Source organism: Vipera berus, assembly GCF_964194415.1.
Source record: "Vipera berus genome assembly, chromosome: 1".
NCBI lineage: Eukaryota > Metazoa > Chordata > Lepidosauria > Squamata > Viperidae > Vipera > Vipera berus.
Window position 1 is genome coordinate 25,431,774 of NC_138202.1, and position 20,294 is coordinate 25,452,067.

Here is a 20,294-nt window from a genome sequence, read left to right on the forward strand (position 1 = left end):
TTTTTAAACGTCCCTTTTTAATTGATCATTTTTTTAATCCTGGATGACCTAGGCTGATGGTTTGCTTTACACATTGTAATGATTCATGTATGTATATACAAAGTTAATGAGGAAACATGAAAACAAGAGTATTCTGAAAATATGTAGATGAATGGCAAGAAAGAACCAACTACATACTCATATTTGAAAGACTAAGAAACTAACTACCGAACAAGTTCAATAGTGAATAATGTCTTGGGAGAAAACTGCAAAACTGTGGTGAAGGAAAAAATGGCAGAGTAATTATTATTATTAAAATGATTGGATACATAGACATTAATCATATTCAAACATAAGAAAATAATCAGACTATAAATGTGGCCTCCCAGCCTCCTCTTTGGGACTCACAGGGAATGTGAGGGTCAACACATTATAATTTGGGGGTCCTTTTGAATGGGGGGAAATAAAAGCTTTAGTTTTTGCAGAGGCTTAAGGTTGATGCAACGTCTCTTATGTTTTCCTAAGTCTAACAGACGATAACTTGAAAACATTCAACCCAGATCACACAGGACAGAAAAGGAAGTTCAGCTTCCACTTGTGATATAAAGTTCTGATATCTTTATTAGAAAGCACTAGATTTGCTTTAACTTGCCAGATTCACTAGGGGGCAGACTTCATCCAAGACTGAATACTGAAATTCTCTTAGGAAGTTTGATCTAGACACCAATAGAAAGTCAGACTTAAAGCTTAGAGACACATAATGATTCAGGGAAAAACTGGAATTTGCATACGTTTGATTTTCTACATTGGAGATTAATAATTTCTTTAAAAATTCAGACATTTCTATTATTACTCACAATAAAATATAGATGTCAACATAAAGAAATTAAATTTCATTCGATGAATAAATATATCTATTACATGGAACTGAAGTCTTGTAACTTGCAGAAAAAGCTATCATGTTTTGCAACCCTAAGTCCCCACAAATTAATCATTTGAGGCACATGTGACCAGAAAAATGGAAAGGAATGGATGAAAAAAATTTCAATTTATACAAAAATTTACAAAAATCTGTGAATCTCATCCTAATTCTGTTCTTCTCAGATGAACACTTCACTTGTTTTCAAACCTAATTTAATAACACCCTTTTCTGAACTCAAAGCCAGAATCATACACATATAAGAAATTGAAAATTAACACCAATTGCCAACTACAATAAGTTTTGGATGCACTGGTTTTGAATCTGAGCCAGGATGATATCCACTGTTTTGATCATATTTCAGTTTCAGAATGACCCTACTGAATTAGAAATGCTATATTCTGAATTCAAAACCCCTCTAAAATAATCAACTTTTACATGCAAAATAGGATTTAGTTCACCATTATATACTAGCTATTCAATGGCTTGGTTCACATCTAATAAAAACTTATGTTTTGTTTGGATTTTGCTTAGCAATGTAATGTTATTCTAAGTATTGCAGTTTATACAGTATGGCTTGTGTAACTTAGAATGATGTCTGAATCCAGCCAATTGTAGTACAGTTCACTAATCACGTTTTAGCAAAATACTAATGCTAAAATAATAAATGAACCTAGCTGAGGTACTGTCACAAATAACATGGATGCATATAGTGAAAGAAAACAGGCTATCATTTGTATCCGTTTCAGGAGTACCTTGAGAGCAAATGAGTAGGCTTTTTCTCCTATATTAATGGACTTTGGATCATCATCGTCCAGGCTTTCCCAAATTCTTACATCTCCATCACTGCCACAAGTTACAATACAACTATTCAAAGAAACAAAATCAAAATACAAGGATATAGTAACAATATGCATAACTATTTCATACACACATATTCAGATTTCATTAAAATCTGTAGTAACAAAAGATAACACCATCCAACTGTATTTTTTCCTTAAAGACTAAATAATGACTACCAGCAAAGATGCTGGTCTCCAAGAATAGCATTTATAGGATTAGGGTTTCCTAAGTAGCTCCCCAGGTTAATTAATCTCAGGTATTAAAATCCTGCTGTGATTTCCTTGCTTTTGTCTTCTTTTGTCTTAGGGCCCAGGGGTGTCAAACTGCTGGCCTGCGGGCCAGATACGTCATGCCAAAACTGCGCCCACCCCACTGCCAGCAATGGGAAAAAAATCGTGATACGCCACGTCACATGATGTTGCGAGTTTGACACCCATCTTAGGCAAATCTGATTTCTAAACCACTTTATGACATACAACAATGTGCAAACCTAGCTAACTGTATCTATGCAAACCCCCAAAGATTCACTTAATGATGGCAGCTGGCAGCGCTGGAATTACATTGCTAAGTAGCGTGAACACATGATGCCACACTTTATGACTATGTTGCTTAGTGATAGCAATTCTGGTTCCAGTTGCCATTGTTAACTATCTATATATGTTGAATTACAGTATTTTGATTATTTATTTTAATTACATTGGGAAAGAACTTTGGCACGGCTTGCATGGTGGGCTAGGGGGAGTTCAAATCTAGTCACTTTGAAAAGAGACTAAAGAACTTTATAATATGCTGTCATGAATCCAACAGTAGTTTCTCTTAATTCCTTTACTGCTTATTATTCAGTCAGACACAGATGACCATGGAACATACTTTCCACTCATAAGCATCAGATGTATGTTTCCATATATATCTATGTGGAACTGCAATTGAAGTGTACAAATATTTTAATATTTATACTCTGCCTTTCTGCACAGCGGTGCCCAGAATGACTGCCAATGTAACATAAAAGTGTTCTACAAAGCAGAAAACAAACACTTGGAGACATCTGCCACCAATAATAGATTTCTATGTTTTCATGCAACTAAGCACATTTCAAAAATATTTGTATATTTCTGAAGTAAATCACTAGATAAGCAAAGCTTCAATCACTCACCTTCCAGTATCATTGAAGCAGACATCTGTCTGGCCTTCTGTATGTCCGTATCTCATTGGTTTTTGTGAGGACATTTTCTTTGCCTATTTAAATATTATAAAGGCTTCAGCAATTAAATACAAGCCTTAATCCATAACAAAAGCAGGGTTTTTATATCCTTCATTAAAAGCCCTCAGTCTAGCAGAAATAAAATGCAAATGTTTTAGTAAAAAACTGCAAAATACATAGGATCCCTTTTTTTACTGATGTTGATCATGTCATCCAGAAGTTTATCAATTATATGGTCATTATGGCTGCAACTTCAGGATCAGGGACAGAAACCCTAAAGGTTACGTTTTATTTCAAGCTTTCTCAGTCAGGTGCCCCACCACCCCCAATCCACGCTGAATTAGGATGATGGGAGATGTCGTCCAATACACCAGGTTGGGGAAGACTGTCTATATGGGTCAGCTAATGTAACACGCCTTATTTGAATGAACCTTTATTGTCAAAGTACAACCATGTATACATTGAGATTGGCTGAGCCTCCCTTCGTGCCCCCCCCCAATTTACAGTGACACAAACCCTCCATCTTATTACACCCTGTGAGCTAATTGCACAACCCACCGGCCTCGCAAGTCAATTATGCATAAAGTTTATAAAATTATTTCCCGTTCAAAAGCCTAACAGCCCATGGATAAAAGCTGTTCTTCAGCCTGTTGGTACGGTTGGCTATACTCCTATATCTCCTACCCGATGGTAGGAGAGTAAAGAGATACAGTCCAGGGTGTGAGTCGTCCCTGAGAATTTTCCTCACTCTTCCAAGGCAGCGAGCCCTGGCGATGTCATCCAGTGGTGTCAGGGGACAGCCCACAATGTCTTGTGCTGTGCTCACCACCCTCTGTAATGCTTTCCTGTCCGCGGCTGTCAGACCAGCATACCAAACCACAATACAGAACGAGAGGATGCTCTCTATAGTAGACTGGTAAAAGAGGGTCATAAGCCGTTGTTCTACCCTGTTCTTCCACAAGACCCTGAGAGTCTCTGTTGGGCCTTTCTGGCCACCTGGGTTGTATTAACTTTCCAGGTCAGATCTTCGCAGAGGTAGACTCCCAGAAATTTAAAGGAGGAAACTCTCTCCACACAGTCCTCCCTGATGTAAAGTGGGGCAGGTTCCTCCTTTTTTTCTCCAGAGGTCTAGCACCATCTCTTTCGTCTTGCCGATGTTCAGGTGCAAGTTGTTGTTACCACACCACATGGATAGTTTCTGTACCTCCACCCTGTATGTTGTCTCATCCCCACCTGTAATAAGACCCACCAGGTCGTATCATCTGCGAACTTAATTACCGCAGTAGATGGGTCGGATGATACACAGTCATGTGTACAAAGAGTACAGGTAGGAGCTAAGCAGGCAGCCCTGTGGCGAGCCGGTGCAAAGCTTCAGGGGGGTAATAATAATAATAATAATAATAATAATAATAATAATAATAATAATAATAATAATAATAATAATAATAACAACAACAACAACAACAACTAGTAGTAGTAGTAGTAGTAGTTGGAAGGGACCTTGGAGGTCATCTAGTCCAACCCCCTGCTAAGGCAGGAAACCCTATACCATTTCAGACAAATGGCTGTCCAAACCCGAGAAACGGCGACAGGACCTTCCCCCTCCGGATCCCGAGAACGTGCGTGAGACAAGCTACGGGGGACGCTCGTTCTCCAAGCACAGGCCCAAAGAGCGGCTCACAGCCCCTCACCGGCAAAGCTACGCCATCCCACCGCCCTCACTCACCCGCCGTCCTTCGAGCTTTCCCGCGCTTCGCTTCCGAGTGACATCGTCGGCGCCAGGGGGCGGGCCGGGCTTTTCTTTGGCCTCTCATTCGGCCGTTGCGCTTTCAGTCCCTCGCTCGGTCCCGCCCCACTAAGCCGGCTGGATCCTGTCTCGGAGGCCGAGGGGCGGGACGGGACGGGCTGCGCCGGCGCCGTCATAGCCGCCTGGAACGGGGTGGGGGGGCGAGGGAAAGCGGTGCCTGTGGCAGCGAGGCTGAGGGACGGGCTGACGGCGGGAAGGGTGGGGTAGAAGGAAAGGCGGTAAAGCCGCCGGGCTTCTCTGGCTCTGCGTCCTTCCTAGCCCCTTTTTTCCCTCGACATCGCGGCGTTGCTCCGTTCCCTCCGTCGCCCTTCTTTTCTCCTCTCCTGTCCCGCCCGTTCTGTACTATTCCCCGCTATTTAACGCTTCTTTGGGGGGGGGAACACAGATTTTAGGGGGAAAGAAAGAAAACAACACGCTCCTGTTTTGCAGTTAGTAGCGGCTTTCTTGGTCCCTTTCCCTTCTTACTGTTCCCCCCCCCCTCCCAACTTTCCATATATCGAGATTTCTGAAGCCTTTCTAGATCTTCGGTCTTCTCTCCTTTGCAGCTACCATCTGTAACCAGAAATAACTTCCCAATGTAATCGTAAAGGGATTTCCTTCCAAACGAATGGATTTTCGAATTGCAGCTCTTGCTTCTCCTTGCTAATTTCCATCCATCTTCAGCCACTTTTTCCTAGCATACCTTGCCCTTCAATTTCCCCCATTCCTTCATTTTCTCAATCCTCATCCTCCAATCAATCCCCTTTCTCTCTCTCTCTCTCTCTCTCTCTCTCTCACACACACACACACACACACACACACGGGGAGCGGGGGGGTTAAAGATCCCTCCCCTTCCATTCCGACATCTTCCTTTCGCATCCTTGGACCCCTCAGCGCCGACCCTTCCTCCTCCTCCTCCTCCTCCTCCTCCAGCTGTGCAGTTGCTCCGTCATCCTTTGTGTCTGATGGCGAGCCGTGGTGCCTGTCAGTGCCACGGCGTCGGACGAGGTTTCTCTTTCTTCCCTGCTTTTTGGCATCCCTTCAAAATGTTTCTTCGGGAAAGCAGCAGGTGAGCATGTACAGGGCACGGGGAATGGGAGAGGTGGAAAGGACTGGCATCTGTTCATTCTGACAAAGTTATCCCTCTCCCATAAAGATACTCCACTTTTATTAGCTACCGTGGTCGACTACTTGGTGAAATGTTTCTTGAAATCCTGGGGAGACAAACTGAACTGAATTTGAATTTGAGATAGATATCCACTGTTGGTGGTTGGAGGAAAAGGGGAAAAACCGAAAATTAGTTTCAAGGTTAAATTTCATAGCTACAGCCATTTCAGCAACATAACTTTTAAAAACAGTTAAATGCAACAGTTTTTCCCCCCTTTAAAACATGAAATTTTAGGCTAGAAAAAGTTATCACTTTCAAAGCTTCTTTTAACGTTCTGGAACATTATAAAACATTATAAAATGTTCAGAATTTGTGGCCAATAGCTACGTTGCTGATTGTTTCAAGGGCAAGATTTCATGGGAAATATCCACTGTGTTTAGTTCAGCTTTGCCATCATAGTGATTGCATCCACCTTCTAAGTTTAGCCAAGGAATGGTAGGACTTAAGGTTAGAAGATTTCATCTTTAGAACAAGCACCTGTTTGGTTCCAAAGAGCTTTGATTTGCCTACTTGTAGTTCTAAAAAGTTCAGCATCTGGCAATTTTCTCAATACACTTTAAAGTCTTTAAAGTTACATGGAAATGTCACTTAGACTAATTGAAATAGACATCTCTGGGACATTTACTGACAATATTCCAAAAGCCATTTGTTTATATTTTCATCCTGAGGCTGCTGCTTTTAGAATAAAAACTAAAAGTCGGAGAAAGCATATGGCGTGTGAATTCTTGTTCCTGCCCTCTTGCATTGTGAGGTTAGTTTGGCTGACTCTTAGCTGACAAAATATATAAATAGTTTTGGATAGCTTATTTGGTCATGTTTACACTACATGGGGAAATATTTTTGGTCTCCTGCTGTGCTTTGTTAATCGAGCAGATCATTTTGTAGATGCATAGAGAAATTTATTTTTTTAAAAAGTCAGTGCCTATTTTCTTCCTAGGTCCTAGGAAAATGGGTATTATATTTTAACTGGTTCTAATTAAAATATTGTTCTAATCATTTAGTCATCAAATATCTAATCAAATATTTAGGTACAATGTCATGTCTTACAGTAGCATTAAAGCATGATATTATACCAAAATAACTGAGGATAATTACTGTTTTATTTTAGAAGATGTTCTTAATGCTCTTTGCATTTTCTCCGCCGTTTAATATCTATTTAGAACATCTGCAGTTTTAGGAGAATTGTGAGAAATGATTTTTGAAGTTGAATGGAACCATCTAGGAGGCTTGAGAGCAGTTAAAGTAGACAATTTCCTATCAGCCTGTTCTCATACATTTCAATCTTATTGTTACTGGTTTTTACTTTTTTCTTTTGGATAATGTTTTGCTCTTTGATTTTGCAAGTCTTTTAGTTTGACACATCTGTCTCTTCTCTCATCTCAATTGCCTTGTGGATTTTCAGGACCAAATATCAAGAGAATTTACTGATTTTAGCTCCTACTGGAGCTGAACTGATCCTAATCTTATTGGGAAGTTCTCACCATAAAAATTTCTGGTACATACTTACCCAGCTGTCATTCATTTAGGAAAGGTTGAAATAGGAGTCATTCAGAATTAATTGTGTTCCATATCAGCTAGTTGCTATGGATTTTTCATCTCTGAATCCAAAATGTATTTGGCAAGTCCAGTTCAATATATTATTCCTTATATCTAACATATATGAATGTTCAGGATAAATCACTTGTGCAGCTTTTATTTTGAAGAAAAAAACATTTGGTAATATAATATGTGTTAACAAATTAGTGAGAGGGAGTAAACTCTGAAGTGATTGATGATATCCTCTTTTTCTTATGTAAAATTCACTGCAAAATGGCTAAATGTAGTATTTTCCAAGTGAATAATAATGTCCTTTCATTTTCAGTCAATATATTTGTAAAATGATGCACAAATGCCTTACGTGGTCCTGATAATATGCAAAAGCCATTATGAAACTTCTGTTCCAGTCAAAATCTGGTATCAGAAAAGTGATGATGTGCACTTGAAAAGAATTAGGACATGGCTTCTAGCAATATTCTGTCCTCCTGATTTGATGTAGGAAAAGATCAGTCAAATATGTACGTTCTCCCTTCAGGATAAAATCCACATCAGGCTTTAAGTGAAATTAAAGTGAATGCATCAATTTTCATGCTCTCTCTCCGATAAGATATGACATTATAGTCATAGAAGCAGTCATGTGTCAAGGAACAATAGCTAAAACTCTTCAGTGATTTTCATGCTATGATGACTTTTGTTGTAGTCAAAAAATCATATAACTCAAAAGGATTCTTTGCTTTATTGTTTCTGTGAGAGTTAGCTTCACATTTAAATGTTTTTCAAGTACCAGTTACAAATGGAAGATGCAGGCCTTCTCTCTACTGAGATGACCTGTCTATATCACCTCTGCTAATTTCCTGTTAAAATAAAGCAGATGCCATATCTTGACTTCCCAAATGGCTCACTCCATTAATACTGCCCTCTGGGTGAAAATATACTTAATAACTAGACTGCCATTTACTTTGATTTGTTTTGTTGCATTAGCTGACATGAAGCTATGTGTATTTAGTTTGAATGTCTATATATTATGAAGCCTGGAGGAACATTGTCTATAGGGTCGCGATGGGTCGGACACGACTTCGCAACTAACAACAACAACATATTATGAAGCACAGAGGGTGAAACTGATGGGAAGGAGAGCAAGAATGAAATATGGACTTCAGTAAATCTATATGAATACAATTTATGTGAGTGCTTCTTTTGAATTGGATTTGTGTTTGTTTTTTGTCACCAGACTGTCAAAATGTAATTGGCCTTTATGTTGATAGTTACATTCCCAATTTGTGTTAATAGTATTTTGTATTTACATGCATAAGATTTTTTAACTGTGTATTGTGGACTTAGATATTGCTTTAAATCTATCATTAGGTTCAGCTTACTGCTGTGTTAATATAACATTTAATATAACATAAAAGTACTTTTGTCTTGCTCAATCACTGACTGAGTGATCATGTATAAACCCTAAAATAATAAGTCAGGGAAGAAGAATATCTCTCAGTGGCAATATTACAATCAGTAAAGATATAAAATGATGAGAATATATTAGTTAAACAGAGGGTAGACTTATTATTTTAGGGTTTATACATGATCACTCAGTCAGTGATTGAGCAAGATAAAAGTACTTTTATCATCTCAATTAGTTTATTAAAAGAGGATTACTAGGGCTGAAAGAGGGCAGAATGTAGAAAGGAAAATTCTCTATATAATTGAAATCACAGATTTGCTTTTTCCCAGAATAAGAAAAGCTTGTCGATATTTTAGAAAAATAGTGGGCTCAAAACACACTCTTTTTCTAAAATACTGACAAGCTTATTTCTTACTCTGGAAAAAAATAAATTGTGATTTCAATTATATAGAGAATTTTTAAAATTCCTCTAAAAACCAAACGAGTTGTTCTCAAACTCTGTAATATTGCAGCTCCTTAAATAATGAATGAATTTGTGTGATTTCCCCCAAATAAAGCTAATGGTTTCATTGAGGTTAGGGCCAGATAAAAAATAAATATACCAATTACTCTTAATAATTAAATGTTAGTATATTAAACAAAACCATGACATAGTTTTACAGCTTTATAAAATATATAAAATTGGCACATCACTAACATACATTTTTATAGACACTCCAAAATCTATAGTTATACTACTATATACCACATGAGCAGAAATGCCTGAAACATAGAAATATTTCTAGGAAAAGCCAAGCCCAAATTAATGCTTAGATTAATTCTTACAATTTTCTTGGCAAGATTTTGAAAATGGTTTGCCATTGCCTTCTTATAGCTGAGAGAAAGTGACTGGCCTAAAGCCACCTTCATGGCTTCATGCCTAAGGTGGAAACAGAATTCACGGTCTCCAAGATTTTATCCTGGTGCCTTAACTATTGCACCTAAGTTAAAGTACAAAAAATGGACAAGTTTAATTAAGGATTTTAATTGATTAAACATTTCATAGAATAAACAGATATGAAAATATGAAAAAAAAACTTTATTTCAAAGTAATGTTCTTTTACATACATAATAGTTTGAAGAATACAGTATTGCTGACAATTCACAAGAAAAGGAAGCTGAAAACCAATTTATAAGCTTAGTAATACCCCAAAGCCTAAACTTGATTACCATACCAATGTCATTCTTTTAGTTGTGACTATTTTCTGAATTGCTTTCAACACCCTGGGAGGTCACACCTTACGTTTTGAGAACTATTGAATTAATATAAAAGCATTAATCGCGGTGACAGGATACTTGTATTTCTTTTGCTTTATGGTTTCTTCTACTCAAAAAGATCAAGGTGTTTGCTTTCAATAAATCTGCAGTAATATAGATGGTGCAGTCCAAAGCTTTATCCCTCCTGCCAAGAAAAACTTAAAGGTAAGTTGATTGTGAAATACAATAATTGGGGAGAGGATCCTCTCTGTTCTGACTCTGAATAGTTTGGTATTTTGGAACTAATCTAATGTTTTCAGTTTGAAAGAGGGGCAGCGGGGAAGGGAACATATAACAAGTGGAAAGAGTTCCAGTTGTTTAGGGAGGGTATTGGCAGGTAATCTAATACTATAATTGTAGAAAATGAAAGCTTCAACTAAGCTGATTTAGCAAAAGATGTTAAGAAATATAAAAAGAGCATCTTGACACATGTTCAAAATAACTGGAAGAGAATCAGTATGCCATCTACTGAATGAAGGTAATAGATGAAACTAATCAAGGACAGAAGCAGCCTAGAACTGAGAAATTTTCTGACAGAACAATCAGTGGAACTAATTGCCTCCAGAAGTTGTGAATGCTCCAACACTGGAAGTTTTTAAGAAGAGATTGGTCAACATTTGTCTGAAATGGTATAGGCTTTCCTGCCTAAGCAGGGGATTGGACTAGAAGACCTTCAAGGTTGCTTCCAACTATTCTGTTCCTATTCTATTCTATTCTATTCTACCCTACCCTACCCTACCCTACCCTACTTACCCTATCCCATCCCATCCCACTCTACTCTACTCTACTCTACTCTACTCTAAGAAATAGCAAAGAAAATGTAGCACTATTCAACTCCTTGATTTGTTTCCTAAAAAAGTATATGTTCTATCACCAAGTCTATGAAGAGCAAGGTAAAGAGGCAGGATTAGAGATCGATAGAACCATGGTTAAAGAATAGTTCTTTAATGTGAGAGTATAATTCTCCAGGACCAGATCAATTGCATTCCAGGGAGGGAATGAGGGAACCAGTTCTTGGTTGAGCTGAACCTTAGGAAGACTACCAGTTACTATCTAGACCAACCTATCCCATAGGACTGCTATTTTGAGGATAGAAATTAGGAAAACCACAGCATATACTCCTCCCAACTCTTGAAGAGTTGAATCTGATGAATGCTACAATAAGAGGCTTGAAGGATATTTAAAATACTTGAGTAGGGCACAATAGGGTTAACCAGGAGATTTGTAAGAAGACATCAGGCACAAATGAAACTGCTCCTAGGCTAAACTAAACTACTGATCAACATCCATTCAAATTCCTTGGTTCATATGTATTCTACTTGGTGCCCCTGTAGCTTCAAATGTGCTTCGTGAGATTGGGATGACCCTCAAATGAATTTGAAAAGGACTCAGGACAAGGATACAGTGGTGGGATTCAAATATGTGAATTGGTTCTCTCTGTGGATGCTGCTTCCGGAAGTCCATTCTGGGCCTGGACAACAAAAAATTAGCTACCTGTTCTGCCGAACTGGTGCAAACTGGCTGAATCCCACCACTGGGTACACATCTAATTTACTTGACTTGGTTTTTTATACACTTTCTCTTTACATATATTCCATCTATAGACTTTCCATATCTTGCAAACTGTGAGAAATAATCTGATTTTCAGACAAGAGTGTACCTTCTTCCGTTGTTGCTTTCTTCCTGTGGATTTAGTAATGTCATAGTAATGTCATAATAAGCTTATATTTAAAGATGCTTTTCAAAACTGCAGTCTTCATAAAGTGGCCTCGCTGATCCAGATGCTGTTATTACACACTTCAAAAATATTGTGTCCCTAAATTCTCTTCTGAAAACACAAAAGAATAGGCCAAAGAAAGGCATGCACTGTGCATGAATTAGACCTTGAGGCAGTCTTACTTTATGTAATGTAATGTCATTTCTTTCCTCTGCGGTTCCTTAAAAGCATTTTCATATGTCAGGGTTTTATAAAATTGCTTTTAGTAAAACAAGTTATTTTTATAATCCTTTTCAGGACATAAAGCCTAGGTGCTTCAAGTGCCTTTGGGATACGCTTCAAAAAACACATTTTAAATAGCAAATGACTAGAATAACTGATTGGTGACATATTTTAATTAGTTTCTGTCTTAAGAATGACCTGAAAGTGTCAGCACAGAATAGCATCTCTTAACAGCATGCTTGTGTGATCTAGTATTGTAAAGAAGCATTACATGAATTTTTGACTATGTTTTATTTGTTGACCTACTTTATCTCTCATTTGGGTTTTTGTTTGGGTTTTTGCTGTTGAATGGTTTTCAAGCTTGAATATGGCATTTGTCCAAAGGCAGGCAAAGAAAATGGGAAAATGGACTTTTCCCAGGAATGGAAGTTAAATTAATCTATAGTTTGTCTGTCTTAACATGATAATGGAGGAAGCTCTGGAAAGCTAATTAGATTAGAATTCAATTAGATGTGATTCAGAACATTATCACTCACAGATCCATTTATCTGAAAGACCTAAAAGATGAGGAGTGACTCGAAGGATCTGCTGATGTTTTATTAAGGAATTTAAATAGTGGCTATGAACGTTTCAAAGAAGAAATCATAAAATGCATTTTTTTAACATTCCATAGAGATAGGATCTACTATTAGTAGCTGTCTACATGATCAAAATTTTATTTCTGTTTGGACAGCTTTTCTGCATGTATATTCCCCCATCTAATTAAAAGCGAAGCTTCCTGTTTCCTGTTCTTAAGTCCTTTAAAACAAAGATGAACAATGATGTTACAGCTGAGTGTTCAGTAAGGCCCTCAAGTCTGACATTCAAAGACTTCATGCATATACGGTATACATATTTCCTAGAGTAATCATTACTGAATGTAAAATGCATAGTACTGTCTTGCAGGTCTCAATTCATAGATTATTCAGGGAAATTAGAAGATGTTGTATTAGTCAGAACACCTTGGGGAAAAAACCCTGAAATCAAAGGCATAGCTGTGGGGAGAACAGTATTAAAGTGGAGGCCTAAATGGTGTACAGTTGAATTGCTGCCTGCTTTCTCTGGCAAATATATTATCTTCAGTACTGTTATCACTGTAAGAGATCAGGGAAATGGGAGAATAAGCAAATAATTGTGAAACAAAATTATGTTTAGTACACATTTGGATTTAATTGACCAAGTTCAGTCTTATTAATTTTACAGGTAGTCCTCAACATACAATCATTCTTTTAATGACAGTTCAAAGTTATAACACTGAAAATAGCGACTTATGACAGTTCAGCAATAGAAACTTTGGGCTTAATTGTAATAATAATAATAAGAAGAAGAAGTAGTTGGAAGGGGCCTTGGAGGTCATCTAGTCCAACCCCCTGCTAAGGCAGGAAACCCTATACCATTTCAGAAAAATGGCTGTCCAGTCTCTTCTTAAAAACTTCTAGTGTTGGAGCATTCACCACTTCTGGAGGCAGGTTGTTCCACTGGTTAGTTCTAACTGTCAGGAAGTTTCTCCTTAGTTCTAGGTTGCTTCTCTCCTTGACTAGTTTCCATCCATTGCTTCTTGTCCTGCTTTCAGGTGCTTTGGAGAATAGCTTGGCTCCCTCTTCTTTGTGGCGTCCCCTGAGATATTGGAACACTGCTATCATGTCACCCCTCACCCTTCTCTTCATTAAACTACACATACCCAATTCCAGCAACCGTTCCCTATATGTTTTAGTCTCCAGTCCCCCAATCATCTTTGTTGCTCTTCTCTGTACTCTTTCTAGAGTCTCGACATCTTTTTTACATCGTGGTGACCAAAACTGGATGCAGGATTCCAGGTGTGGCCTTACCAAGGCATTGTAAAGTGGTATTAGTACTTCACGTGATCTTGATTCTTATGTGATCATAAGTCAAGGAATAACTGTATTAAACTTTTACTGTATAGTTTTTCCTTGTCTACAGAATCACTCACATACTGCTAGATCCACACACAACATTGCAGTTAGTTGTTTACTTTGAAGTTATCCTTCAAAATCTCTTCCAAAATATCCTTTTCTTTGAAGTAGATTTAAGCTTAGGGTAGGATAAGCGACCAGATTTTCTCTACATTGGGCTAGAATATTCCTTGAAAAGGGCTATAATCTGGCTGCAATGTGTATACCTGTGGTGTCCTATAAGTGTGCAGGAAGCAGGACTGCCTGCTCTGTTTCATATATATTTTGATAAGTGATTAGTGATGAACTTAACTGAACATAGGTAACATGTTCCATCCTGCACCATGATGATAAGGGTGGTGAAGCATTCCATCATCAGACTGTTGTCCAGATGTCTGATTTAAAGATACTAATATCCTGTTGCAGAGGGAATAAAGAGCATTTACTGTCAGGCCGTTTTAAGGATGTTGTACAATGGGTTACTGATTTTGTTGTTAGCTGCGAAGTCGTGTCCGACATCGCGACCCCATGGACAATGTTCCTCCAGGCCTTCCTGTCCTCTACCATCTTCTGGAGTCCATTTAAGCTCACACCTACTGCTTCAGTGACTCCATCCAGCCACCTCATTCTCTGTCGTCCCCTTCTTCTCTTGCCCTCAATCTTTCCCAGCATTAGGCTCTTCTCCAGTGAGTCCTTCCTTCTCATTAGGTGGCCAAAGTATTTGAGTTTCAACTTCAGGATCTGGCCTTCTAAAGAGCAGTCAGGGTTGATCTCCTCTAGGATTGACAGGTTTGATTGCCTGGCAGTCCAAGGGACTCGCAGGAGTCTTCTCCAGCACCATAGTTCAAAGGCCTCAATTCTTTGGCACTCAGTCTTTCTAATGGTCCAACTTTCACTGCCATACATTGCAACTGGGAAGACCATAGCCTTGACTATAAGCACTTTTGTTGACAGTGTGATGTCTCTGCTTTTTAGTGTGCTGTCTAGATTTGCCATTGCTTTCCTCCCCAGGAGCAAGCCTCTTTTAATTTCTTAGCTACAGTCCCCATCTGTAGTGATCTTGGAGCCCAGGAAAATAAAATCTGTCTCTACCTCCACTTGTTCCCCATCTATTTGCCAGGAATTGAGAGGGCCGGATGCCATGATCTTGGTTTTCTTAATGTTAAGTTTCAGCCCAACTTTTGCACTCTCCTTCTTCACCCGCAACAAGAGGCTCTTTAGTTCTTCTTCACTTTCTGCTATTAGTGTGATATCATCTGCATATCTTAGGTTGTTGATATTTCTCCCGGCAATCTTGATTCCACATCTGTGGGATTTGAAATGGTGGCTGGACAACATCTTATGTTACTTGGAATTTATTAGATTTGATGAAACAAATATAAGGCTTTGTGGCATGAGCTCGGCCATCTGTAGATCCATGCCCTTCCTGGCTCTTCAAGATGGATCTATGATGACTCGATGCCACTAGCTTGACGTGGCCAGCAGGGGGCCGCCTTCTCACTACAGCTGAGTCCTCACTGCCTACTCGCTGCCGCCATCTCTTTTCAGGACATCTCAACACTGTAAATTCGCTGTGAGGATAACTCACTGCGGATGATGGATGGAAAGCTGGGAGGGTGGGCGAGCGAGCAAGCGGGCTGCAAAGAGATGGCACCAGTGAGTTGGCAGCAAGGACTTGGCGTAAGCAGGCTGCCCCTTGCTGGCTGCATAGAGTCAGCGGTATCAAGTACTCCCATTTCGCTTCCAGATAGCCAGAGCAGGAGAGAAGAGATGAGTACAGGAAATTCATAACTGTTCTTTGGTGGATGAGGTTATCCCAGTTGCCTATAACAAGACATTAATGTGCCCCCTTCTGAAGGTGTCTCCCCTGGACCCCAAAATCTGCATTATTATTATCTAGTCTCCAATATTACTATTCCAATCAAGGCGGTTGGGGAAAAAAAAGCTGCTTGAGAAGGAGCTTATTGGTATCCATTTTAATTGGTTAAGTATACGCCAGAGTAGGAATTGGACTGAGGCAACATTAATCACTCTAGTAGAAAAGCTTTGTCACAACCTGGATGACAGGAATGCATTTAATCCTCTCAGTGACCTTTGGTGTCATTGCCAATGTAATTTTCTTAGCCTGGATGGTTTGAAGATTGGTGCCACTATTCCACAATGATTTTCCTCCTTCTAAGTTAGCAGTTACAATCAGTGGTAGTGGAGGAGAAAAGTTGGTTCTGTGGGTGTTTGATTCTCTCACTCCTGCTGCTTAGCATCTCTGTGAGGCTGTTGGAGAGGTCTGTGGGGAGGTACTACCAGAATGCTGTTAGTGCCTGGAGGCTTTGAGGGGCTGGATAGGATGAAAGAAGTTGGGGCTGTATCCAAACAAGGAGGACTTACTGTTTGCCCAGAGATCATCTGTTTCCTTATCTACGTTGTTGGTTACTCTAGGTAGGGTAGCACTTGCCTGACAAGGACAGGCCCATCACTTAGTTTTTCTCACAGCTTTCTCATAGTTTTGTGATAACTGCTTGATGGGCAGATGGGTAAGGTATGCAAGATGGCTTTTGGTCCAACTGGCTACTGCGCCGTATTGGCCCTAAAGACCTGGAGATGGTCTTTCATGATCTGCTCACTACTATTTCTATAGATATTTTTATGTCTATATTGTATAGATATAAAGAACTGTTGCTGCTAAGTTACACCAATATTTCGGGCTTTGTTCTAGTTGCCATTAAGCTTCTGGGTATAATTCAGAGTGTTGGGTTGAACTCTTAAAGCCCTAAATGTGCTGGCTCCTAGAGGTACTGCCACGACCATTTTTTCCTAGGTAAAATTGACCCATAACATATACTCATTCCATGTTACAATATTGTGGGTCTCTACTCCACACGAAATAAATTCACCAGTGGCCTGGGAATAAGTATTTTTGAGGTTGCCCTTCCCCTATGAAATAGCCTGTTCCCGCAAACATTAGATCAGTGACAAACCTGACTTCATTGCAGAAGGTGGTCATATTATTCTGAGCAGTTAAAAGTTCATACTGAGTTTTTAACCTTTTTTATTCTTTTTAGTCTTATAAACAGTCTTCAAATTCTAGTTGCGTAGAAATGTGAGAAATAAATACGTTTGAATACTCTTTTTCCCCCCATTTTCATAGGTACAGCCTCAGAACACATGACGAGTGCTTTCTGTGAAGAATTTTGTCTTCATTAGTTCAGGAAGCATTTAACATTAAAGCATGGCAGAAAATAAAGAAAGGAAACCTAAAAATGCAGATGTAAGACCCAAAACCAGCCGGAGCAGGAGTGCAGACAGAAAGGATGGATACGTATGGAGTGGAAAGAAGCTTTCCTGGACAAAAAAGAATGAGAACAGTTCTAATGCTGAGATGGCTTCAGGAAAACCTACATTGAGTCTAAGGAATCAGGAGAGAAAACAGAGCTGTTTCTCAACTGAGATGGAATTGGAACATGTATGTGGTCACAGGTTCCTAGGCCGTTCTTTTAAACAGAAATTGCAGGATGCGATGGGACAATGTTTCCCCATAAAGAGTTGTAGCACTCGGCATTCTTCAGGGCTTTCACCAAAGAGAAAAATACATATCAGTGAGCTTATGCTGGACAAATGCCCCTTTCCACCACGATCTGAGCTAGCATTTCGATGGCATTTAATCAAGCGGCACACTGCCCCTGTAAGACAAAAATCTGAAAGCTGGCTAAGTATGGGTTCATCAAAAGGTGAAAGGAAAGATGAAGAACTGAAAGAGATGGAGAGGGCGGGTGAACCAGACTCCGCTGTATTGCAGGAAAATAATGTTATTGATAATGCTTCCTGTCCATGTGACCCTCAAGAGGAATCTGCCGTGGGTAAGCAGCTAAAGATCAGCAGAGAGGAAAGTGACATGGACTCTGATGATGAAGTAGTGACACTCTGCACTAGCTCCAGGAAGAGAAACAAACCACGATGGGAAACAGAGGATGACCTTCTGCAGCTGCAGATGCCACTCAGATATCACACCCAGATTGATTATGTTCATTGTCTTGTTCCTGACCTCCTTCAGATCAATAATAACCCATGTTACTGGGGAGTGATGGATAAATACGCTGCAGAAGCACTTTTAGATGGAAAGCCAGAGGGGACTTTTTTATTACGCGATTCTGCCCAGGAAGATTACTTGTTTTCTGTTAGTTTCAGGCGTTATAGTCGTTCTCTTCATGCCAGGATTGAACAATGGAATCACAACTTCAGCTTTGATGCTCATGATCCATGTGTCTTCCATTCTCCTGACATTACTGGACTTTTAGAACATTATAAAGATCCAAGCTCTTGTATGTTCTTTGAGCCACTTCTCTCGACTCCCTTACACAGAACTTTCCCCTTTTCCCTTCAACATCTATGCAGGACAGTTATTTGTAACACTACAACTTACGATGGCATAAATGTCCTTCCTGTTCCTCCATCTGTAAAGCTGTATTTGAAAGAATATCATTATAAATCAAAAGTAAGAGTCCTCAGGATTGATGTACCAGATCAACATACCTAGAAGGACATTCTGGACATTTTTTATAATTATTCTGGGAGGTTTTGTTTTTATTTCTCTTACTAACAAAATTTTCATGCAAAAATATCTACAGACCATATTTAACTTTGCCTGAGCCTTATGTCCAAATATATTTCTATTTCCTGCCCCAATGAACAGGTTTCTGTAAAAACATAAAATTGATACTAACATTCTATAAAACTTTATGAAATTTCAAGGAAGCTATTTAAAGCTTTCACTCAAGCATAACTTTTTAGATATGAAGCTAAGTCAAGGTTAAAATCTGACTTGCCTTTTATAAACTAATTTATATGCACTACAGGCATGCTTGAAAAATTGAATATAATAGTTCTTCCAGAATTACCAATTTGTAAGGTTTTTTAAATTATTGTGTCCTTGCTATAAAAGTAAAATTAATAAGATTGTGATGCTCCTACCATTCTGAGTACTTATTGTTTTAAATTTCATATAGGTTGCTTATGTTTTGAGATTAAATGTCCCAATCATATGCTATTTGTCAGAACATGATTTGGAGTTATCATTTTTAATAAATGTTGAATATATATGTCTAATTTTCTGGACATCTGTTAAGAATCAAACTATTGCAGATGTTCTTAAATGATTTTGATAGTACAGGATTTTAAAAGAACTGTGTTGAAGCACACATAGATGCCTGTTCCACAAACTATTAGTCATAAATGTTAAACAAAATGTATGAAAATAGTGTGATGGGTGTTTAACTACCTCAAATCCTTCTCATATTACACTCTGTGTCAGTGGGGCCTTGGATCTTTTTCTCTGTCTGTTGACTGTCCTTTGGTGCTATTTGTTTGTTTTTGACTTTAATTATTACATAGGCAATTCCTAAGGGGAACTATAGCTAGGGAAGAAATGGTTAACTCTCCACATTCCTCTTCATTAAAACATATCCCTTGGAGCAGGGGTGTCAAACTGCCAGCCTGTGGGTCGGTTTCATCATACCGAAGTTGCGCCCACCCCATTGCTGGCAATGCAAAAAGAGTTGCGATACCTCACGACACGTCATGTCACATGAAGTGGCGAGTTCGACACCCATGCCTTGGAATATCCAATTCTCCATGTGGCCTTTAAAGTGAAGAAAAAAATTTCAGAGAGGCCAGTAGAAGTATAGAGAATCTATACAATCAATCAATCAATCAGAATAGAGCTGGAAGGGACCTTGGAGGTCTTCTAGTCCAATGACCCTAAACCATTTCAGACAAATGGCTGTCCAGTCTTTTCTTAAAAATCTCCTTCTGTACTTATATACCCAGTGTAAATATGTATATATACATATACTGGGAATCTCCACAGACATAAAATGCAGATGTGGAGGAGAGGATGGTGCAGTATGAGCTTTAGTTTAATGGCAATTATAATTACAAAAATTGTACAAAAAGGAAAAAGCAGATTTATAGTTCATTATCAAGTGAAAGACTGTGAGTCTGGAAAGATTTTCCAAAGTAATGTACTTTGGGAAGGGAAGCCTTAAGATAAATAAAATGTTTTTTTTAAAAAAGAATAACACTTCTCTGACATATGGATGTTATTCAAAGTAAACCTCATGAACGAACCCCTGTCCTTACAGTGTTATGCTTCTGAAACTGCTCCCCAAATTTCTGAAAAAAAGAAGGTGGCAAAATTATTCTTCTAAATCTGTCTCATACCTCGAAAATCATACATCCGTGCCTAGCACTTCAAAGCCAAGAGTTATTCTTGTCAGGCTT

General features: G+C 38.8%; 2 protein-coding genes across 3 annotated transcripts in view; one reads left to right on the forward strand and one right to left on the reverse strand.

The window, feature by feature from the left end:
* The window catches only part of WDHD1 (WD repeat and HMG-box DNA binding protein 1), a 30,384-nt gene extending 27,412 nt beyond the window's left edge, over positions 1 to 2,972 (reverse strand). Inside the window, exons 1-2 of the mRNA XM_081315397.1 lie at positions 2,895 to 2,972; positions 1,654 to 1,765 (exon numbers count right to left, since the gene is read on the reverse strand). Of these exons, the coding sequence (XP_081171523.1) occupies positions 1,654 to 1,765; positions 2,895 to 2,968 (186 nt within the window). The 5' untranslated portion in view covers positions 2,969 to 2,972. The remainder of the gene's footprint in view (positions 1 to 1,653; positions 1,766 to 2,894) is intronic.
* Positions 2,973 to 5,013: 2,041 nt separating this feature from the next.
* SOCS4 (suppressor of cytokine signaling 4) lies at positions 5,014 to 19,715 on the forward strand. 2 transcript variants are annotated; one of them, XM_081314473.1, is made up of 3 exons: positions 5,014 to 5,797; positions 8,463 to 8,616; positions 17,167 to 19,715. In XM_081314473.1, the coding sequence occupies exon 3, from the start codon at positions 17,248 to 17,250 to the stop codon at positions 18,550 to 18,552; it is 1,305 nt and encodes a 434-aa protein (XP_081170599.1). In that variant the 5' UTR covers positions 5,014 to 5,797; positions 8,463 to 8,616; positions 17,167 to 17,247; the 3' UTR covers positions 18,553 to 19,715. The 2 variants fall into 2 exon arrangements, with proteins under 2 accessions (XP_081170599.1, XP_081170600.1); XM_081314474.1 differs by lacking the exon at positions 8,463 to 8,616.
* Positions 19,716 to 20,294: the final 579 nt, after the last annotated feature.

Coding starts and splice junctions, on each gene's coding strand:
- SOCS4 (XM_081314473.1), top strand. CDS start 17,248: ATGGCAGAAAATAAAGAAAGGAAACCTAAAAATGCAGATGTAAGACCC.